General features: G+C 36.3%; 2 protein-coding genes across 2 annotated transcripts; both read right to left on the bottom strand.

The window, feature by feature from the left end:
• Positions 1–1217: 1217 nt before the first annotated feature.
• LOC142173699 (uncharacterized) lies at positions 1218–1967 on the bottom strand. Its single transcript, XM_075239323.1, has one exon. The coding sequence runs from the start codon at positions 1965–1967 to the stop codon at positions 1218–1220; it is 750 nt and encodes a 249-aa protein (XP_075095424.1).
• A 183-nt stretch (positions 1968–2150) lies between these two features.
• Positions 2151–2882, bottom strand: LOC107778523 (uncharacterized). Its single transcript, XM_016598801.1, has one exon. The coding sequence runs from the start codon at positions 2880–2882 to the stop codon at positions 2151–2153; it is 732 nt and encodes a 243-aa protein (XP_016454287.1).
• Between the last annotated feature and the right edge of the window lie 19747 nt (positions 2883–22629).

Genomic DNA, 22629 nt, shown 5'->3' with positions numbered 1-22629 from the left:
CAGTGTTAGTACGAGGATGAATTGAAGTGTCCATAGGCTATTTGTTTCTCTTTTTGTTGAACCTTGTTGGTGTATGATACAAATCAATGTGGGTAAATCATTTTGTATTATGTACTATCTCTTTTTGGAATGAAGTTGGTACTTGTTTTGATTCTAAATTGTTTTGTTCAAGCATATTGAATCCTTGAAATGTATTAAAAGAAACTGAATATATAGTGACAACTCCTAATAGAAAGATAACATAAGTGCAGTCAATAATCACGGTTAAAATGCAGTCATTGTTGCTCCTTAATAATACCATTCGTTAGTCATACAATACAACTGCAAACACTAAAGATTGCATAATTACACCAGTCACAACAGCTAACTCAAAACATTGCAGTCACATCTGCCAATACAAAATATTACAGTCATAGCTGCTAATACAAAATATTGCAGTCACAGCTGCTAATACAAAATATTGCAGTCACAGCTGCTAATACACTGCCAAAGTACAGAAAATGTTCCTAAGGTTTTCAAGGTTGTGAGGATTGTATAGTGGAGCTTCCTTGACTTAACTGTGCAGCTCTTGACCTTGTCTGAATGACCTTTTTTTCTCTCATCTGATGGAGTTGTCTTTGTGTCACTGCTTCTTTTCCTTTCCACTTTATTCCAGTTGATGGTGTGTGCCCAATATCTCCAGTGACATCTGCTAAAGATATAATATTTCTGGGCCTACTTGAAGGCATTCCAGTCTGTTAGAGAAAGATAATATTTGTTAGTATAAACAAATAGTATCACTTTTTTGATATACAAAAGGTAATAAGAGGCCTTACATTAAGGATGGTGTAACCACTTTCTGTTTGAAGTACCCCCATTCCAACCACTCTTGGTCTTTTGCAGGGCCTTGTCTCATTGGTAGAACCTTTTGGTCTACCCCTTCCTCTTCCAGTTTTTGGTGTTGCACTTGCTCCCGCACTTGCTGCTGCATTTGCTCCTGCACTTGCTGTTGTATTTGTTGATGCATTTGCTGCTCCACTTGCTGTTATAGTTGAAGCTGCTGCCTTGGTCTTATGACACCCTTTCTTATTATGGCCTTTCTCATTACATGCTCTATATGTCATCTCCAGTCCCCTCCTAGACAATTTACCTGTCTTGTTTTCAGTTTGCTCTTTTCTTCTAACTTTCTTTGGCATCCCTGACATCTTTCTGACTGTTGGTGGAATAACAGATACATTCTATGAGTGTGGCCACATTGACATATTAAAGGCAGGCTGAATGAAATGGTTGTACACTTTCAAGTAAGTCTCTTTGGTATACCAGTGAGAAACAAAGTTAATTGGATCCAATTTTTTGAAGTGAAGGGCAGCTACTGCATGAGCACATGGTATGCCTTTTAGCGTCCAAGATCTGCAATTGCATGTCATGGTTTGTAAAGAAACCAAATATTTCAGATATTCAGTTTCTTTCACTTCATATCTTGTGTCTCCATTCCACATAATATCACACTTCATTGACTTGGATGTGTTGTCTTGTAAAACCTTCAATGTCGTTGGTGAGATATCACAGATCCAACCATTGGCATATTCTCTCAGTTGCCCAATACTCCTCATCATTTTCACTTTGATTTCATCAAGCATTGTTATAATTGTCTTGTGTCTTGGCTCTATTATCCAGGAGTTGAAGCTTTTAGCTATATTGTTGTCCACACTATCACAGTTGCTGAAGGAGTTGAAGTATACCTTTGACCACCTTTCTTTGTTATACCACAACAAGTCATTAATGATTCCTTTACTACCTAATCTTTCCATGAAGTCAAGATTCTTTTTCAATTCTGCCTCATAAGTACTTCTGGCACACTTCCAGAAATAATTTCTTCTTTTAATGCCTCTCCATTTCTTTGACCAATTAGCTAGGATATGTCTAGCACACATCCTATGTTCACAGTTTGGCAGTACTTCATCTATTGCTTGATACAATCCATACATAGAAGAACAGAAGAAAATGCAATAACAAATCAGTAAGATTTATGGAAGCAACAGAAGAAAATAAACACAAAGATAACATAAGAATAGAATAAAGAACATAATACAAACCTTCTGCATGTTTGTTATGAATGTGAAATTTGTCCCATCTCCAAGTTCAAGGTCATCATTCAACAACCTTAAAAATCAAGTCCAATTGGACTTATTTTCAACCTCAACCACTGCCCAAGCTAGAGGCAGCATCTGGTTGTTACCATCTTTACAGACAGCAACAAGCAATTGCCCCTTGTAAATACCCTTTAAGAAGCATCCATCCAATCCAATACAGGGCCTACAACCAGCCTTAAAAGCCTTTTTCAATGCATCAAAACAGATGTAGAAGCCAACAAATATTTTCTTGCCACCTTCGAAAGTCTCTTCACTTAGTTTAACAACACATGTACTACTAGGATTAGACCTAAGCATTTCATCTCTATAGTCCAAAATTCTACTATACTCCAGCACATGGTCACCCATTATATCATTCAAAACCTTGTTCCTTGCTTTCCTACAAATTGATCTCCCAACATACAAACCTAATTCTTTTCTTACAAGCTGTTGAAACTTGAATATCCTAATGTTAGGTTGCTTTCTTATTCTGTCTTTGAATTTCTCAGCCAAGTACTTGCTGTTGCACAGTTTGTTCTTGTTAGTAGGTTCATATATGTGTATTGGAATGTACTTCTTCACAACAAAGTCTTTAGTCCCAGAGTCATAGCTAGCAAACAGATGCCAAGGACAACCATCCTTGCACTTACACCTCACCCTTGTTGGTTGATTAACATATTTATCCACAACAACTTTTTCTTCAACAACAAACCTAGTAAGAGCTTCTCTAAACTTGTCAACACTCTCAAATGCAAGACCAAGCTCCCACATAATTTGCTTACAGTTTGGGTCATGTGAGCACCTAATTTTTGACCATGCTTAAATTTTTTCCCACTCATCTCACCAATACCTCACTTCTCACTCCACTTTCTATTGCTCCCCACTCTTTGTCCCCCACTCTTTATTCTCACTTCACTTTTCCTTGTCCCCCATTCTTGTCCTCCATTCACCTCCCTCACTTACAAAAATGCACCATCTCCACAATCCCACAAAAAAAAATACAGCTCGTGCCTCCCTCTTCACTCATCTTCCTCAGCCTCTAAGCTCACCCAAAATGAGCTTTGCAAACCCCTAAAATTCAGTTGAAAAATCCACCCCAAAACAGCCCCAAATATCCATTAAAACTACTCTAAACCCAGCTTGAAACAACCACCAAACAGCCCCTCTAAACTCCAGCAAAATCCAGCAGCTTTTTAGCTGCAAAAAATACCAAAAATTAGCCTCCAAAACAGATCCAGAACAACCCAAAAATGAGCTGGAAATCCACCTCCAAACCAGTCCTCTTCTCAGTCCAATAATGACTCCAAAACAGCCTCGGACAACCTCCTAAAACACAGCAAAAGACCAGCTGTGAACAGCCCCCAAATCCAGCTCTAATATAATCCGAAACTGACCCAAAACAGCCCCAAAATCACTCAAAAATGCAGCTGAAATCACTCTCAAAACACAGCAAAATCAGCACATAAAACAGGACAAAAACAGTCCCAAAACAATCCCATAAACTTTAGCTAAAATCATTCCCAAAATCCAGCTGAAAGCAGCCCAAAACATCACTAAGAGCAATCTTAAAACAGTCCGCAAATCACCACGAAAGCTGTCGTCCTTCATCCAAAACCAGCAGCTCCTTCCTACTCTATTAATCACTACAAAAGAGCCGAGTTCGAGGCGGTTTGGTCGAGGTTCTTTGAGGTTCCGACAAGGCATTTGGTTTCCTATTCGAGGTTCTCATTTGCTTGACGATTCGAGAATATTTGCAACTGTAGAGGTCCGATCTTTTTATCTTGTTTGCTTTGTCTGTTTATTGTTTCATTTAGATGATATGTGCTAATATGCCTTTTGCTTGAATATGTTATTCTCTTTTTAAGCACATAATTTTTCTTAGTTGTTAATTCTTATCGTTAAGTTTATTGGCCTTTGTTGTTGAGTGAGAATCTACAAGGAAAATTTTAGAAAAAAATAAACTTGAAAAAATGAGGATAAGTGATGGTAACCGTAATGCATTTGGTCCTAAGGTTTGGTATTGTAAAATTTATTTTCTTTATCAAAATATTTTAATCAAGTTTAGTTTTTTCCTATCGCTAGTTTTATCATTTGGTCGAATTAATTTCTAACGTTGTCTTAATTATTTTATAAATTTTTTATCAATCCTTCAATAATCCTCTCTTGATTTGTAATCAGTACTAAATAAAATACTTCCATAACTCTTGAGCCTCACAATAATCTTGACTTATGAAATAAATAACTCACAAATCGCTAGTTTGCTTTAGGCGCACTTTTAATTAATTTATCGTGATTATGTATACGTTCGCGTGGCATAATTGTGATTTACAAAATTAAAATCGAAGTACGTGTTCGCGCAACTTTGGCCAAAACAATCTTAATATAATAAAATTCTATTAATTGTGTACACGTACGCATGACATGATTTTGGTACAATAAACAAAATGGATTCATACACGTGATTCGTTTCAAAGATAATTTCATATTTTAATAATTAAAAGCGGATAGATAAAATATGAAAACCAATAAATTACAGTTTATTCAAAATTAATTTAAGCCAAATTATAGTCAATAAAGCGACCGTGCTAAAACCACGGGACTCGAGAAATTCCGTACACCTTCTCCCCGGTCAACAGAATTCCTTACCCAGACTTTATTTTCGCAGACCAATAATAATATAGTTAAATCTTCCTTTGACTAGGGATTCAAATAAAAGGTGACTTGGAACACCCAAAAAATCAATTCCAAGTGGCGACTCTGTAAATAAAATAATTTCTACTCAAGTTTGTCACTTTAATTGGAAAATTCTTTAACCCACAATAATTCAAAACACACATATAATATCTTTTGGGGTAGAAAAAGGGTGTGACAGCTCTGGTGACTCTGCTGAGGACAACTAGAATTCGAGCTTGCACATGTTGACTTTTTATTTGGCTTTATTAATTTTGTATATATTTGTGATTTATTTGGGCCTAATGTGCTACTTGTCTGCTTTTTACCGCGTTGATATTGTTGAACCATACATATAAATTGTCTTCTCACGCACCCCTTCTGAGTCTTCTTGAATGTAAATTGGGCATTTGCTTGACATAACCCGCTTTCTTTGAGATAGCCAGGGTGTTTGTCACTCGGTGAAGGATTTTAGTCACACATATTTTAGGCGAGGATCACCACCAGCTAAGCCGGAAAGCAATGCTACCGGTACGCTGACCCTCATCGGCTCGAGTTGTCCGCTCGAGTAAGCCAGTCTAGATACCTTCTCCACCGGAATTTAAACCTAGAAGAACAAACCTCATGTCGGATATCCCTAGTAGGTTCGCTTTATTTGCATCACGTGTATTTGACTTAGCGGGGTTCGACATAGGACCCGAGTTCTGTTTTAGGATAGGTACCTTGTTTAAATCATTTTGTCATGTTATGTGCTACTTGTTGCATTATTTGGGAGGCTTGCATGTTGACCAAATTTAGCATAAATCAGTTCAATAAACAGGAAAAAGAAAAAAAAAGAAAATTATGTGGTCTAGTGCGTATGATTTTTAAAGATTAATTTTCATAAAAAAAAAAGAAAGAAAAATAGTTGATTTGACCGAACTACGCGGGTCCGATTCTTACCGGATGTGAGATGCGTAGGCAAACCTCATCGGTTCCGGCCCCCAATTTTCAAAAATCCAAAAAGATATTTTCCTTTAATTCCTTCTTTAGAAGTTTTTTTTTACACCAAAAATCCAAAAATATTTTCTTCTTTTTTAAAAAAAAAAAGTCTTTCTCCCAAAATTTTTTTTAAAAAAAAAATCAAAATCCAAAAAAATATTTTCTTTCTTTTGAAATTTACAAAAAAAAATAATCAAAATTCAAAAATATTTTCTTTCTTCTTTAGAAATCTTTCTTTCACCAATTCCCAAAAAAAATCGAAAAGAAATTGAAAATATTTTCTTTGCTAGGAGATTTTGTCGGATTAATTGTATATGAAAAAAAAAATTAGTTTATCTATTTTATTTCTGATCCACCGAATTATGCGAGTCTGATTCTCACCGGATGTAAGATACGTAGGCAAACCTCATCGGTTCCGGCCCCCAATTATTTTTATAAAACAAAAATCCAAAAAATATTTTCCTTTAATTCCTTCTTTAGGAGCTTTTATTAGAAAATCCCAAACAAATTTAAGAAAAAAGAAAACAAATCAAATCAAAATCCAAGAAAATATTTTCTATTTTTTTTAGAAGTCTTTTTCCCAAAAATTCAAAAAGAAAAATTAAAAAATATAAAAAAAATAGTTTCTTTCTTCTTTAGAAGTATTTCTTTCAAAAATTTTCAAAAACAAATCAAAACCAAAAATCCACAAATATTTTTTTTTCTCTTTAAAAGTCTTTCTTTCGAAAATTCCAAAACAAAAACCGAATGCAAAAATATATATTCTTTTTCTAAACGCTTTCATAGTTTGAGTGTTATAAAAAAGTAAAATAAAAATAAAAATAAAAAGAGTTAGTTTATTTACTCCATTTCTGATTTTTTCCAACAACGCAAGATCTGATTCATGCGGCGTCATGATACATAGGTAATCCCCATCGGATTCAATCATTGACATCAAATAAATCGAGTGAAAAAAAAGAGAAGAAATAAAAGAAACAAAAGAGTGACAAAAATAACAAAGAAAACAAAGAGCGAAAAAAAAGAAAAAAAGAAAGCAAGAGTGAAAAATCCAAAAGGAGAACACTGTGTCTAGTTTGACAAAGAAAATAGCGGAAAGTTTCTGTGAATATGCCATCAAATGGCACGAGCAAGCCACTAGGGTAAAGCCTCCAATGGATGAAGCAGAAATGGTTATGGTCTTCCTATAGGCCCAAAAGGCGGACTACTTCTAGAACATGATGTCCATTAAGGGTAATCCGTTCACCGAGGCTATCAAAATTGGGGAGATAGTCGATAATGATTTTACAATGGGCCGAATCTTGAGTCATGCTGCCTTTAAGGCCACATCACAGATCATTTAGAATTGTTCGGGGGGTTGATGAACATAAACAGGAGGGGAGAGAGACCCATGATGACTTCGAGCTCGAGGGGAGCCCACAGGTCATTCAACCAATCATACATGCTTCCTAAGGTCCCACAACACTATTATCCCCATCAAGATACTGCTTATGCCGTGGCACCGCCTCCCTATGCGGTGATGAACGTGCAACATTACACGCGGCCATAACATTATACACAAAACTGAGCTCCACCTCCCAGAAATGCACGTCCCTACCAAGCTCCATATAATCCCCAACCAAATATTCCCCAATACAATCCTCGCCCAAGAGAGCCCCTCAGAAGGAATCAGTTCACCCCTATTGGTGAATCATATTCAAGTTTGTTTCGAAAGCTAATCAGGCTAGGTCTGCTGCAGCCAATGGCCCCAAACCGGCCAAACCCCGAGTCCCCCTCGCACCAAGCTGATGCAAGATATGAATACCACTCTGGAGCAGTGGGACATGATACAGAGGACTGTTGGACCCTCAAAAGGGCAGTTGAAGAATTGATGATCCAACATTGAAAGCCACAATAGCTATTGCCGCAACAGAAGAGAAACCTAAAAACGGGCACCAAACCTGAAAAGTTCTCTGTCAGATGGGAGTCTCGGTAGCCGGTCTTGATATTTTTTTTGCGTCCGGATTATTTCAGGGTGTATTCCGGATGTTTTACTTCATTGCTTTATTTTCTGATGTAAACCCTTCTATTTTTAAAAATTTTTTAAAAAAATCTTTCATTTGTCTAGGAATGTCTCTTTTCTTAATCTTGTCACCTTCTTATTCTCTTTTCAGTTCTGTTAATACAGATTTTAATAACATGACATGCTTGCAGACTTCATGCCTAGATCCTAAAATGATGTCAGACCTCGAAATAATGAATCAAGAAGTAGAATGTATTGAAGATAAGGCTTGTGAGAAAAGAAACAAAGAATTGGAATGGTAGGCCTAAGCCAAGTCTGAATGAAATCGGAAAAAGTTGAAATTCCCTCTCTTCGGATCATTGTTGAAGACGAGATTGAGGATAAAGATTGGGTCAAAACCAGGTTGGAACAGTTAACTATGATTGATGAAAAGTGGATGTCCGTAGTTTGCCACATGCAGTTGTACCAATAAAGAATGGCCCGTGCCTACAGCAAAAAAGTGCGGCCTAGAAAATTTGAAGTGGGGCAACTCGTCTTGAGACGTATTTCTCCCGCATCATGAAGAAGCCAAATGAAATTTTTTTCCTAATTAGAAAGGTCCATACATTATAAGAAGAGTATTGCCGAAGGGAGTGCTGTATTTGGGAGATTTCGGAGGAAATGATCCTGATACAACTGTCAATGCAGATGCAGTCAAAAGGTATTACGTTTGACTACTTTCATAGCTTTAACATGCTCCGATTGGGATGACGAAGGCTTTCTTTCTCACTATCCAAACACTACCAATCCTTTGCAAATATTTTTGAGCCGGTTACCTTTCTTTGATTACCCTCTTTGGAACCTGAAAATGTTATTTCAAAAAAAAAAGAAAAAAAAACAAAGAAGGAAAAAAGAAGAAAAACAAAACAAAGAAAAAAAAAGAACAAAAAGAAAATCAAAAGAGTTCATGTGCTTAAACTACGTTCGACTTGATTCCGAAAAGGATACGCAGGCAGCCTCTCTCTGGGGTTCAGTCACACCAAAATAAAAATCTAAATTCCCTCAAAATTGAAACTGGGGTAGATGATATAATGTTTAGCGATGTTTTCTCCTGAAAGGTTCCAAAGTTGTAATTCATTCCAAATTCTTTTTACCCAAATCCTTTCAAGTCTTTCCGATCAATCAGTGAGAATGTTCAAGGATCGGAGAATATAGCTACTTGGATCCAATGCAATCAAAATGAGAGAAAAAAAAATGAGAAAATCTTATTGGTGAAAACCCTCACGGGGGTCGTAAGGCGATGGTAAACAGAGAAATTGAAAATGAGAGAGTCTTGTTAGTGAAAACTTGCAAAGAACACTATAAGGCGATGGTGAGAAGAGAAATGAGAGAAGTCAGCTGGTGAAAATCTGCAAAGGGCGCCTTTGATCGAAAAGAGGATCCTCACAGCCATCAACATCGACAGAGTCCTCTCAAGGTTTCTCGATTTTGAGGCATAAATTGTGATGAATTTCTGAGAGTCGGACAATTCACACAGATCAGGCATCCAGTCCAAAAGGCATATCATGTTCATTGAACTCCACAGGTACTCCAGATAAGTCCTTCTTTCCTTTCCCCGAAAGGGACACTTTTTGTATAAATACATTCTCTGTTCTACTGTTTGTTTTCTTTGAATCCCTTTCGGTCTAACTCAGGTCCGAAATTAAGACAAAGAAAGGATGGTAAGACTGATTTACAGAGATCTCATTTGATACAAGCTAATATGCAAAAAAGGCACCTACAACCTCGGCAGGGGTATCAAGTCAACCCCAACTAGCCATGGCGGCCGATGCTCTAAAATCAAAAGCTCTTAGGAGGAAATCGAATTGAAAGTGCCTACAAAGGCAAAATGAAGTTGAAAAGGTTAAGTCCCAAGTGGCTAACCGTTTTGGCAAAGTTTGAAAAGCCAAAGGTTCCCCAATGCTCTTAAATTGGGAGTTTTTGAAGAAAGAAGTCGAAAGTTAATTTCCACAAAGGCAAAATAAAGTTAAAAAAGTTAAATCACACGCGGCCAACCGTCATGTAAAAGTTTGAAAAGTCAAAGGCTCTCTGGGGCTAGAAATGCTAGTAATATTCACGAACCATTTAGTGACAGGTTGAAATCATCATCAAAAGAAGATGGGCACAAAGCCAAGCTGCCAAAGACATCAAGGCCACAAACTGGCCACCACTTTTAAAACTCACAATTTTTCTTTGTTTGGAGTAGGAACAAAGTAGTGCAGAATGGCGATTCCTAAAGGACGAATGTCACCAAACGTAAGTTTAATTAAAATCTCCACTTTCATTTATTTTTTAGCATGCATCACTACTGTTCATACCTCTCATTTTCGTAACTTAACCCATGTATAACCTTTTCGCCTAGTGGGATCCAGCTCATAGTTCCGGATAGAAATACTTTTTGCCCACGCTAATTTACGTAGCTTAACCCAGGTAGAATCTTTTCACCTAGGGAGATTCAGCTCATATTTTCGGGTAGAAATACTTTTCGCCCAGGCTTGTTTTTCGTAGCTTAACCCAGGTAGAACATTTCACCTAGGGGATCCAGCTCATAGTTCCGGGTAGGAGTACTCTTCGCCCAGGTTATTTTACGTAGCTTAACCCAGGTAGAACTTTTTTGCCTAGGGGGATCCAGCTCATAGTTCCGGTTAGAAATACTCTTCGTTCGGGATGTTTTACGTAGCTTAAGAACCTTTTCGCCTAGGAGGATCCAACTCATAGTTTCGGGTAGAGGTACTCTTCGCTCAAGATGTTTTACGTAGCTTAATCCAGGTAGAACCTTTTCGCCAAGGGGGATCTAGCTCATAGTTCCGGATAGAAGAACTCTTCGCTCAGGAAGTTTTATGTAGCTTAACCTAGGTAGAACCTTTTCGCCCAGGGAGATCCAGCGCATAGTTCCGGGTAGAAATACTCTTCGCTCAGGTTGTTTTACATAGCTTAACCCAGGTAGAACATTTTCGCCTAGGGGGATCCAGCTCATAGTTTCCGGGTGAAAGTAATCTTCGCTCAGGTTGTTTTACGTAGCTTAATCCAGGTAGAACCTTGTCGCCTAGGGGGATACATCTCATAGTTTCTGGGTAGAAGTACTCTTCGCTCAGGTTATTTTACGTAGCTTAACCCAGGTAGAACCTTTTTTCCTAGGGGGATCCAGCTCATACTTCCGGGTAGAAGTACTCTTCGCCCAGGATGTTTTACGTAGCTTAACCCAGGTAAAACCTTTTCGCCTAGGGGGATCCAGATCATAGTTTCCGGGTAGAAGTACTCTTCGCTCAGGATGTTTGCGTAGCTTAACCCAGGTATAACCTTTTCGCCTAGGGGGATCCAGCTCAAAGTTTCGGGTAGAAGTACTCTTCGCTCAGGTTGTTTTACGTAGCTTAACCCAGGTAGAAACTTTTCGCTTAGTGGGATCCAGCTCATATTCCGGGTAGAAGTAATTTTCGCCCAGGCTCTCTTTTCGCAGTTTAACCCAGGTAGAACCTTTTCGCCCAGGGGATTCATTTTCATTTCAGTAATACATGGCACCAATCCCTGGTTATATTTCTTTTCCGTAATACGGGGTACCAACCCCTGATTACATTCTTTTTCCATAATACAGGGTATCAACCCCTTGTTACATTTACTTACCAGTATCAGGGTACACCAATCCCTAATCGCTTTTCCAATATAGAGTCTCCACTCCTTAGTTTCTTTCATTTTAGACATAGAGTCTTCATTTCCTTGTCTCTATTTTTTTTTTCCGGGGCACACCATTCCTGACCTTTTATTGCTTTCAATAAAGAACTAGTTTAGAATTTTGTTTTAATAACTCACGAAATTTGGGGGTACACCATTACTTGAACTCAAACGCATTTTAGACATATGGTCTCCATTCCCTAGTCTCTATTTTTTTTTCCGGGGTACACCATTACTTGAACTCCAATGCATGGCCCATTAATATGGCAAGATCTTCATTCTTAATTCTAAATAGCAAATCTCATTAAGATGAAATCCTATTCAAATAATCTGTTGACAAATCGCTTGAAACATGTAAAAAGAAACTACAACATGATAATGTGTATAAATAAAACAATACAAAAAATTATCACATGAACCTCTATAAGAACATCACACAAAATAATGAAATAATTAACAAAGGGAGGATAAGCAATGAACCTTTAAGCAAAAATTTTCCTTCAGAACTTGATTAATGCAAAAACAATTCTGAGTCGAGCAAATACACCAAACCAAGGGCAAATCGACAGATGAGCAGAAAATCTAGCGACGAACCTTCTAAAATTCGAGCCCGGACCGAAACTCGACTCTACCTCGTGAGGCTGCTGGTTTTTGGCGTGAGAGAGATGACTATCAATGAAGCTTCACAAGGTGTTTTTAGGCTTGAATTTGAGGCATTTTTGGGTAATAAACAGGGTGATGAATTGCTTGAATTTTCGAAAGAAATAATGAAACGAGTAGAAATTCACTTAGCGCAGAAAAAGAATTTTGTTTTCTCTCAATTCTCTCCTCTATTTTTCCTTACTTCTCCCTCTCCCTCTCTCCTCACATTTCTCTTCTATTTATAGAAAATAAATCGGGATTGTTTCAGATTTTTTTAGTATTTTATTATTTTTTAATTAAAACAAAAATCCCACTTCCCATTTTTCTTCTTTTTAAAAAAAAATAATTCCCCACTTTCCTTTAATTTTTTTTGTTTAATTTCTCACCTTTTACTTTTTTATTTTATTTTATTTTTTTCCCACTTATTTTACTTTTATTTTTAATTTCCACTTATCTTACTTTTTATTTTTTTAATTTCTACTTTCTTTTACTTTTTTAAAAAAGAAATTCAGCTACATTTACTTTTATTTTTTAATTTCATCTTTCTTTTACTTTTTATTTTTTTAAATTTCCACATTCTTTTACTTTTATTTTTTTTAATTTTCCACTTTCTTTTACTTTTTTTTTAAAAAAATTTCCACCTACTTTTAATTTTAATTTTTTGTTCCATACTTTTAATTTTCCTATTATTTTATTCCCATCCGAAAATTAAAAAAATATTTTTTTCGGTATTTTTAATTTAATGTATTTTAAAATAAAGATAAAAAATAAAAATAATACTAATAGTAAAAATTTGACCTTTAAATTTTTTTTAATTCTTATCCTATATTAAAAAAATGTAACAAAGCTAAAAAAAAATATGTATTAAATTTATAAAAATATTTACATAGTAGAAGGTGGTAAAAATTCAAATATAGTCAAACTATAGGTGCTTACAGCTGCCCCTCTTTGCTTGGAAACATGAAGAGTTTTCAGGCAAAGACTAGGTGAGCCGTGTGACTAATATTTGACCACACCGTTATTCAAAAGAAAAAGAAATAAAAGATAGGGTATAATCGAGTCCTTGTTTTGGACTGCCTACATATCACGGGTTATAGGGGAATCAGGTCATGTGTAGTTCAAGGAGAATGGTGGAATGATGAGTTGAGGAGTCGAGTGAGTTTCCTTCGAGGCTCCGGTCCGCGATCCTACTATTATTAAAAAAAAAAGAAACTAAACAAACCTATGAGCTATGAGTTACAAGATTCCTATCTATGAGTCTTCTGAAACTTGATCTTGAGTCTTGACTGGTTCTTCATGCAGACTCTGATCTAAACCTTGATTCTCGCTAGTTGTAGGTGCTAGTTCATTGTTCTATAGCTTCTTTTAATCATAATGGGACTCTAATGCTCGTGGCTTCAGTCATGTCTTGAGCATTCTACATCTTTTCAACTGCTTTTGCATTTTGGATTCACCTATTTTTTCTTTTCTTTTATTCTGAATTGAGACTTCTTCTTTTGGCCATCTCGAACCCTGTGCCTCGAGGTAAAACCTACTCAGACACCAAAACAAACAAACGAACGAAATTTTTCTGCCCCAGTTTGCACTAAAAAAATTTCGTGAGTTATTGTAAAAAATTCTAAACTAGTTCTTTATTGAAAGCAATAAAAGGTCAGGAATGGTGTACCCCGAAAACAAAAAATAGAGACTAGGGAATGGAGACCCTATGTCTAAAATGAAAGAAACTAAGGAGTGGAGACCCTATATTGGAAAAGCGATTGGGGATTGGTGTACCCTGATACTGGTAAGTAAATGTAACAAGGGGTTGATACCCTGTATTATAGAAAAAGAATGTAATCAGGGGTTGGTACCCTGTATTACTGAAAGGAAATGTAACCAGGGGATAACACCCTATATTACGAAAAAGAAATGTAACCAGGGGTTGGTGCCATGTATTACTGAAATAAAAATGAATCCCCTGGGCGAAAAGTTTCTACCTGGGTTAAACTGCAAAAAGAGAGCCTGGGCGAAAATTACTTCTACCCGGAATATGAGCTAGATCCCACTAGGCGAAAAGTTTCTTCCTGGGCTAAGCTACGTAAAACAACCTGAGCGAAGAGTACTTCTACCCGGAACTTTGAGCTGGATCACCCTAGGCGAAAAGGTTATACCTGGGTTAAGCTACGTAAACATCCTGAGCGAATAGTACTTCTACCCGGAAACTATGATCTGGATCCCCCTAGGCGAAAAGGTTCTACCTGGGTTAAGCTACGTAAAACATCCTGGGCGAAGAGTACTTCTACCCGGAAGTATGAGCTAGATCCCCCTAGGAAAAAAGGTTCTACATGGGTTAAGCTACGTAAAACAACCTGAGCGAAGAGTACTTCTACCTAAAAACTATGAGCTGTATCCCCCTGGGCGACAAGGTTCTACCTGGATTAAGCTACGTAAAACAACCTGAGCGAAGATTACTTCCACCCGAAAACTATGAGCTGGATCCCCCTAGGCGAAAATGTTCTACCTGGGTTAAGCTACATAAAACAACATGAGCGAAGAGTACTTCTACACGAAACTATGAGCTGGATCCCCCTAGGGGAAAAGGTTCTACCTGAGTTAATTTACGAAAAATAACCTGGGCGAAGAGTCCTTCTACCCGGAAACTATGAGCTAGATCCCCTTAGACGAAAAGGTTCTACTTGGGTTAAGCTACGAAAAACAGCCTGGGCGAAGAGTACTTCTACCCAGAAACTATGAGCTGGATCCCCCTAGGCGAAAATGTTCTACCTGGGTTAAGCTATGAAAATAATCTGTAATAGTGATGCATGCTGAAAATAAAAGAAAATAGAGATTTTGCGAAACTCACCTTTGGTGACATTCGTCTTTTAGGAATCGCCATTCTGCACTGCTTTGTACCTGCTACAAACAAAGAAAATTGTGAGTTTTAAAAGTGGTGATCGGTTTGTGGCCTTGATGTCTTTGGCAGCCTGACTTTGTGCCTATCTTCTTTTGATGATGATTTCAACCTGCCACTAGATGTTTCGTGAATACCACTTGCATTTCTGGCCCCTGAGGGCCATTTACTTTTCAAACATTTACCTGACGGTTGGTCGCGTGGGACTTAACCTTTTCAACTTTATTTTTGACTTTGTGGCATTTCACTTTCGACTTCTTTCCTCCAAAACTTTCAATTTGAGAGCATTGGGGAACCTTTGGCTTTTCAAACTTTGCCAAAACGGTTAGCCACTTGGGACTTAACCTATTCAACTTCATTTTGCCTTGTATGCACTTTCAATTTGATTTTCTCTTTAAAAGAGTTTTTGATTTCTAAGCATCGGCCGCCATGACCAGTCGGGGTCGACTTGATGCCCCTGCCGAGTCTGGGTGCCTCTTGAATATTAGCTTGTATCAAACGAAAGCCCTGTAAATCAGTCTTGCTATCCCTTCTTTGCCTTAGTTTTGGAATAGAGTTAGACCGAAAGGGATTCAAAGAACAACAAACAATGGAATTGACAATGAATTTAGACAAGAGATATCCCTTTCGTGGGAAGGAAAGAAGGGCTTATCTGGAGTATATGCGGACTTCAATGAACATGACATGTCTTTTGGACTAGATGCCCAATCTGTGTCCACTGTACGACTCTCAGAAATTCATCACAAACCTTTGCCTTGAAACCTAGAAACCTTGCCTAGCACTGTGTCAATGCCAATGAGTGTGAGGATACTCTTTTCGATCAGTGGCGCCCTTTGCGGGTTTTCACCAATTGACCTCTCTCATTTCTCTTCTCGCCATCGCCTTATAGTGCTCTTTGCGAGTTTTCACTAACAAGACTCTCATTTTGGTGTCTTTACTCACCATCGCCTTGCAGTGCCCGTGAGGTTTTTCACCAATAAGATTCTCTCATTTTACTTCTCTCATTTTGTTGTATCAGATCCAAGTAACTGTATCTTCCAATTTTTTAACATTCTCGTTGATTGATCGGAAGGACTTGAAAAGGATTTGGGTAAAAAGGATTTGGATTGAATTACAACTTTGGAACCTTTCCGGCGAAACCATCGCCGAACCATTATAACATCTGCCCCGGTTTCAACTTTTGGGGGAATGTGAATTTTTGTTTTGGTATGACTGAACCCCAGAGAGAGGTTGCCTACGTATCCTTTCGGAATCAAGTTAAACGTAGTTCAATGAAATATGAACTTGTTTGGATTTTTGTTTTGTTTTCTTTTGTTTTTTTCTCTTTTATTTCATTTCATTTTCTTTTTGTCTTTTCTTTTTTTTTTTCTTTTTGTTTTTTATTTTTTATTTATAATAACTTCCAGGTTCCAAAAAGGGTAATAAAAAAAGAGCCGGCTTAAAGGGTTTTCAAATAGTTGAATATTTGGATGGTGAGAAAGAAGCCTTCTTCATCCCAACCGGAGAACATTAATGATATATAGAGGATCTAACATAGTACCTTTTGACTACACTTGCGTTGACAGTTATTGCAATGACATTTCCTTCGATGTTTCTCAGGTATAACACTCTCTTTTGGCAGTACTCTCATTACCATATATGGATCTTTTCAATCTGGAGCCAATTTTTCTTTACCTGTTCTGAGTCTTTGTTTTATTTTCTTAAACTTATCTTCCTTGCATTCTGATTCTTGATTCATTATTTCAAAGTCTCACAGCGTATTAGGATCTAGGCATGAAGTCCGCAAGCATGTCATGTCATTAAAATCTGCATTAACATAACTGAAAAGAGAATAAGAAAAGTGACAAGATTAAGAAAAGAGACCTTCTTGGACAACGAAATATTAATCATTTGATTTTTATTTGATTTTTTGATTTTTTTTCTTTTGAATTTTAAAGATAGAAGGGTTTACATTGGAAAGTAAGACAATAAAGTAAAACATCCGGATCACACCCTGAGATAATTCGAACACAGAAAGGATAGCAAGACTGGCTACCGAGACTCCCGTTTGATGGGGGACTTTTAAGCTTGGCGGCCGTTTTTTGGCTTTTATTCTGTCTCAGCAATGGATGCAATGGCCTTTAGTGCCGGATCAAATTTCCCATCTTCACAGATCATTCTGACTACTGGCCCATTGGTGTGAGTAGGCAGAGGATTGTTCATCATATCAGGGGGCTCTTCATCCCTAAGCACTATTGCCTTGACCTCGATAAGGTCTTCCATTGCTCTCTTAAGAGTCCAACAGTCTTCCGTATCATGTTCCACTGCTCCAGAGTGGTATTCACATCTAGCATTAGCCCGGTGCGAGGGGGACTTAGAGTTTGGCCGGTTCGGGGCTATTGGCTACAGTAGACCTAGCCTAACTAGCTTTTGGAACAAGCTCGAGTATGATTTACCAACATGGGTGAACTGATTCCTTCTAGGGAGGCTTTTTTTTTCTTTTCTTTTTTTCATATCTTGATTTCTTTTTCTTTCTCTTTTTGTTATTTTTCGCTCTTTGTTTTTCTCCGTTATTGTTTTTGTCACTCTATTCTTTCTTTTTCACTCAATTTTATTTTTCGGTTTATTTTTTCACTCAATTTGCTTATGGTTATGATCGAATCCGATGGGGATTGCCTACATATCATGACGCCGCATGAATCAGATCATTATGTAATTCAAGGGAAGATCAAGAATAGTAAATAAACTAACTCTTTTTTTTACTCATATACAAAACAGACCACGAAAGCTTCTAACAAGGAAAATATTTTTGAATTTTAAATTTTGATTTTTTTTTTGAGAAAGTTTTGAAAGGAAAACTTCTTTATGAATAAAGAAAATATTTTTGGATTTTGCTTTTTTTTTTAATATATTTTTTTTATGTTTTCTTTTTTTTTTTTTGGTAATTTTTAAAAGTTTTTTTTTTTTTTTGGATTTTGATTTTTTATTTTTGAGATTTTTTTAAAAGAAAGACTTCTAAAGAAGAAAGAATTTTTTTTTGAATTTATTTTATTTTTTTCGAAGAAAGACTTCTAAAGAAGCAATAAAAACATATTTTTGGATTTTGATTTGATTTTCTTTTTCGATTGAAAGACTTCTAAAAAGGAAAAAAAAATATTTTTTTGGGATTTTATAAGGAAAGACTTCTAAAGAAGGAATTAAATAAAAATATTTTTGGATTTTTTTAAATTGGGGCCGAAACCAATGGGGTTTGCCTACGTATTTCACATCCGGTGAGAATCAGACCCGCGTAGTTCGGTAAGAAAAGCATGACCTTTTTTGAAAATATTTGGCGTATTTTGAAATGACTCATTTTTTTTATTTTATTTTTTCAAAATTTCGACAGAGTTTTGGGATTTTCAAATACCTGAATTTTCAGAAATCGGGTAAATTTCTCTCTCTTGCCTCACTCTTGATTTTTCTTGATTTTCTTCCCTATTCTAGAATCTGATCAACATGTAAGCCGAAGCAAATAAATGTATAAGTAGCACGTAAAATGCATCAGGATGGTCTTTTTATTTTGGGTACACCTGTCCTAGACGGACCCAACTCCTGTATTGAGTCCCCAAAGTCAAATGCATGTGATGCAAACAAGCGTACCTACTAGGGATCCGGCATGAGGTTATATTATTCTAGGTTTAAAACATGGGTGTATTGTTCTAGACCTGGCTTACCCGAGCGGACAACTCGAGTCGAGGTGGGGGCAACGTACCGGGAGCGCGAAAGTCTACCCGGCCTAGTTACTAATCCAGCCTCATTCTATTTGGGATGAACTCTAACAGAATAGTGGGCCACACGCACGTGTGCACCATAAATTCAGAAGACTGAGAAGGGAGGCGTAAGAAGGCAGTTTATATAGTTCAAATAATATCAAAGCGGTAAATGAGCGGCAATTAGCACATTAGGCCCACAAATACAGTAATATCAACAATCAAGAAAGCCAAGTATAGATCACAATACATGCTCGAATTCTGAACCCTGAACCAGAAGTTCTAGGTTATTGTCCCCAACAGAGTCGCCAGAGATGTCACACCTCTTTTTGCCCCAAAAGATATATGTGTTATGGATTGTTCTGGGTTAAAGAGTTTTTTCAATTAAAGTAAATAATTTGAGTAGGGATTATTTTATTTACAGAGTCGCCACTTGGAATTGATTTTTTTGGGTGTTCTAAGTCACCATTTATTTGAATCCCTAGTCAAAGGAAGGTTTGACTCTTTTATTATTGGTCTGCGAAAAAAAAGTCTGGGTAAGGAATTCTGTTGAATGGGGAGAAGGTGTAAGGCATTCCCCGAGTCCCATGGTTCTAGCACGATCGCTTTATTGACTATATTTGGCTTATATTATTTTTGAATAACCTGTGTTTTATTGGTTCTCATGTTTTACCTATGTCCGCTTTTATTGCTTGATTAGATTTATAAAAATTATCTTGAAATAATTCACGCATACGTGTACTCATTTTTGTTTGGCGTTAAGAATCATGTCAAGCGTACGTGTACACAATCAATAACACATTTATTATTATTCGAAGTTGATTGGTCAAGTCGTGTGAACGCGCACTTGTATTATTTTCCTAAACTAATTTGAAATTATTGTAAGACCAAGAGTTTATGGATAGAAAATTATTTGGAAGTCGGGAAATATATTAGTTATTTAAAGTATTGAAAAGTCATTTACACTTAGAAATATTTACAACTTACTACTCTATCTTTGAAATTAGGAGATATTTATCCATTATGGAAGAATGAGCTAATTATTAGTCTAGTGACAAAATTATTGGGTCTGATAGATTTATACTCAATCCAACTCATGTCTAATTCTTTCTTTCCGATTAAATGTGGTAACTCATTTCTGGTTCACTTACTTGAACTCCAACGCATGACCCATTAATATGACAAGATCTTCATTCTTAATTCTAAATAGCAAATCTCATTAAGATGAAATCCTATTCAAATAATTTGTTCACAAATCGCTTGAAACATGTAAAAAGAAACTACAACATGATAATGTGTGTCACACCTCCTTTTTTTCACGGGGATTAGGAGAGTTTTTCTAATTTAAGTGACATTAAGAAATGGGGTTATTTATTTAGTTCAGAGTCGCCACTTGGAATAATTTATGGTGTCCCAAGTCACCGATTTATTTTAAATCCCAAATCGAGGAAATTGACTCTTATTGATGATCTGCGAACACAGAAGACCAGGTAAGGAATTTTGTTAACCCGGGAGAAGATATGAGGCACTCCCGAATTCTGTGGTTCTAGCACAGTCGCTCAACTATTAATAATTGGCCTAATTATCTGATTTAATACATATTTGAGACCTATTGTGCATTTTTACCTTTTAAACCGCTTTTAGTATTTATGAAATTTATTTGAACAAGTCGCGATATCGCGCACTCGTTGTTTTTGTACATATTGCGAATCGCGTCATGTGAAACGCACCCGCGATTTACAACGTGTTAACTTTTATTATTATTGAAGTGATGTCCGAGTTACGTGAAACGCACACTCGAATTGGGATTACGTATCATGACTATGCCACGGGAACTGTACCCATAGTCACGATGATTTATTTATTAATCGCGCCTAAAGTATGTTCATGAGTTTAAATATTTTCCTAAGGTTTTGAGATTAATGAACTCTAGGCAAAACGGGTGAACAAAACAAAAATAATTCACATAGTTTCTGCCTAAATTTGGCCTAACAGATAAGAGTAACACATACTTAACTAATATTAATCACTGAATGCACTATTTTAATAATTGTGACCCATGAGTGTTGTTAATCATCATTCGACTTAGCAGGAAGTAGAATGAACATATATCTTGATCAATGAGTCAGAAAGGCTTCAAACCAAATCAACCAAATAAAATAAAATGTAATCCATGAAAAATCATTTCAAATCCCAGAAAATTAGTTAACTGAAGTGTTGTATTGACTTCAAAATCAAAGTGTGGACTCAATCTAAGCATAAAAGGAAATAGTTTTTCAAAAGAAGCATAGTAGTTGCATTGGTGGATTTCAACGGTGATATGTAAGCCTGGAATAAAAAATCTTGTTCAATTTTTTTTGAAAATGCTATCTCAGAAGAAACAAAAGAAACTTTCCCACACATAGATCCAGAAATTAATTTCAAACTAGAAAACTTCAAATAACAAACTGAATCCAAAACGAAACTTGAAACTGTCTATTTTTGCCGAAGGACTTAATTAAGGCGATAAATTAGTGAACATGAGATTTTAATTCTACTTCTTTCGAATCCAAACACTGTTCTGCACTATCGATTTGTGATCTAAACTAATTAAACTACGGCACAAGGAAATCAATAACAAACAGACTAACTAAGCGAAGAGGACATGTCGATTGCTGCAATTTTCAACCAAGAGCAGTTAATTTGAATTTAAAAGATCCAACACAGGAAGCATAGATGAGACGAAACCATGTTAAGGTGAAATAACATCACCTCACACGATCAACCCGATAAAAAATTCACAAGCATGTAAGGTCACGAAAATAGAAGAAAAGGATGTCAGAAAATGGACCTGAGATGTGCTTTCTTTAAACGAGTAAAATAGTGAGTACAAATATATGCTCGGACCAACTGTATGCACGAAACGGCAATGAAATTCAAACCAAACAGCTATGGAGACGACACAAGAATTCGGACCGGCAAAACTCGACCTCGACCGAATACCTTGAGCGGAAACTCGAGTCGGCTTCAATCCTCAACTTAATCACTCAACTTCAACCATTTTTGGAAACGAAAATTCAAATAGAAGAAATTGAAAAAATATTTTTTGTATTTTTGATTTTTTGGAATTTTTGCTAGCCTAAAAAATCTGGAAAAAATTGAATACAAGAACCCTAGAATCCCCTTTTCTCTCTGCCCGAATCCCTCTCTGTTTCTCGTTTCTCCTCTCTTTTCGTGTGTGTGAGTGTGTTGTCTAGGGTAGGTGTTATTTGTAGGAATGTGCTAGGAAAGTGCATGTTAATTAGTTATTGGATGATGATAAGAGAGAATCTTTTGGCATGTGATAATTTTCCATTGGCTCCTTTTTTTTTATCTTTTTTTTAAAGGCAATCTAAAATTTAAATTACTACACTAATATTTTAAACTAGATAAAATTATTACATTTATCTAGTTTAATGTGACCTTTTTTTAAGAGCACCAAATTAGATGAAACATATATTTTTTGTATATTTTCTTTTTCTTTTTGCAAAAAAACACAACTAATATCTAAAAGTGTGACTCTTTTTGTATGATTTTAATTTTATCAAATAAACCTATTAAAATAAGTGAAATAAAGGTTAAAATATGTAGATTAAACTTAAAATTATTTATAACTAAAAAGTGTTTAAAAATCCCAAATATAGTCAAAAATTAGGTGCTCACAATGTGTATAAATAAAATAACACAAAAAATTATCACATGAACCTCTATAAGAATATCACACAAAATAATGAAATAATTAACAAATGGAGGATAAGCAATGAACCTTTAAGCAAAAATTTTCCTTCAGTACTTGATTAATGCAAAAATAATTCTGAGTCGAGCAAATACACCAAACCAAGGGCAAATCGGCAGATGAGCAGAAAATCTCGCGACGAACCTTCTAAAATTCGAGCCCGGACC

This window comes from Nicotiana tabacum, chromosome 19, assembly GCF_000715075.1.
Source record: "Nicotiana tabacum cultivar K326 chromosome 19, ASM71507v2, whole genome shotgun sequence".
Classification (NCBI taxonomy): Eukaryota; Viridiplantae; Streptophyta; class Magnoliopsida; order Solanales; family Solanaceae; genus Nicotiana; species Nicotiana tabacum.
This window is presented reverse-complemented; position numbering and strand designations above follow the sequence as displayed.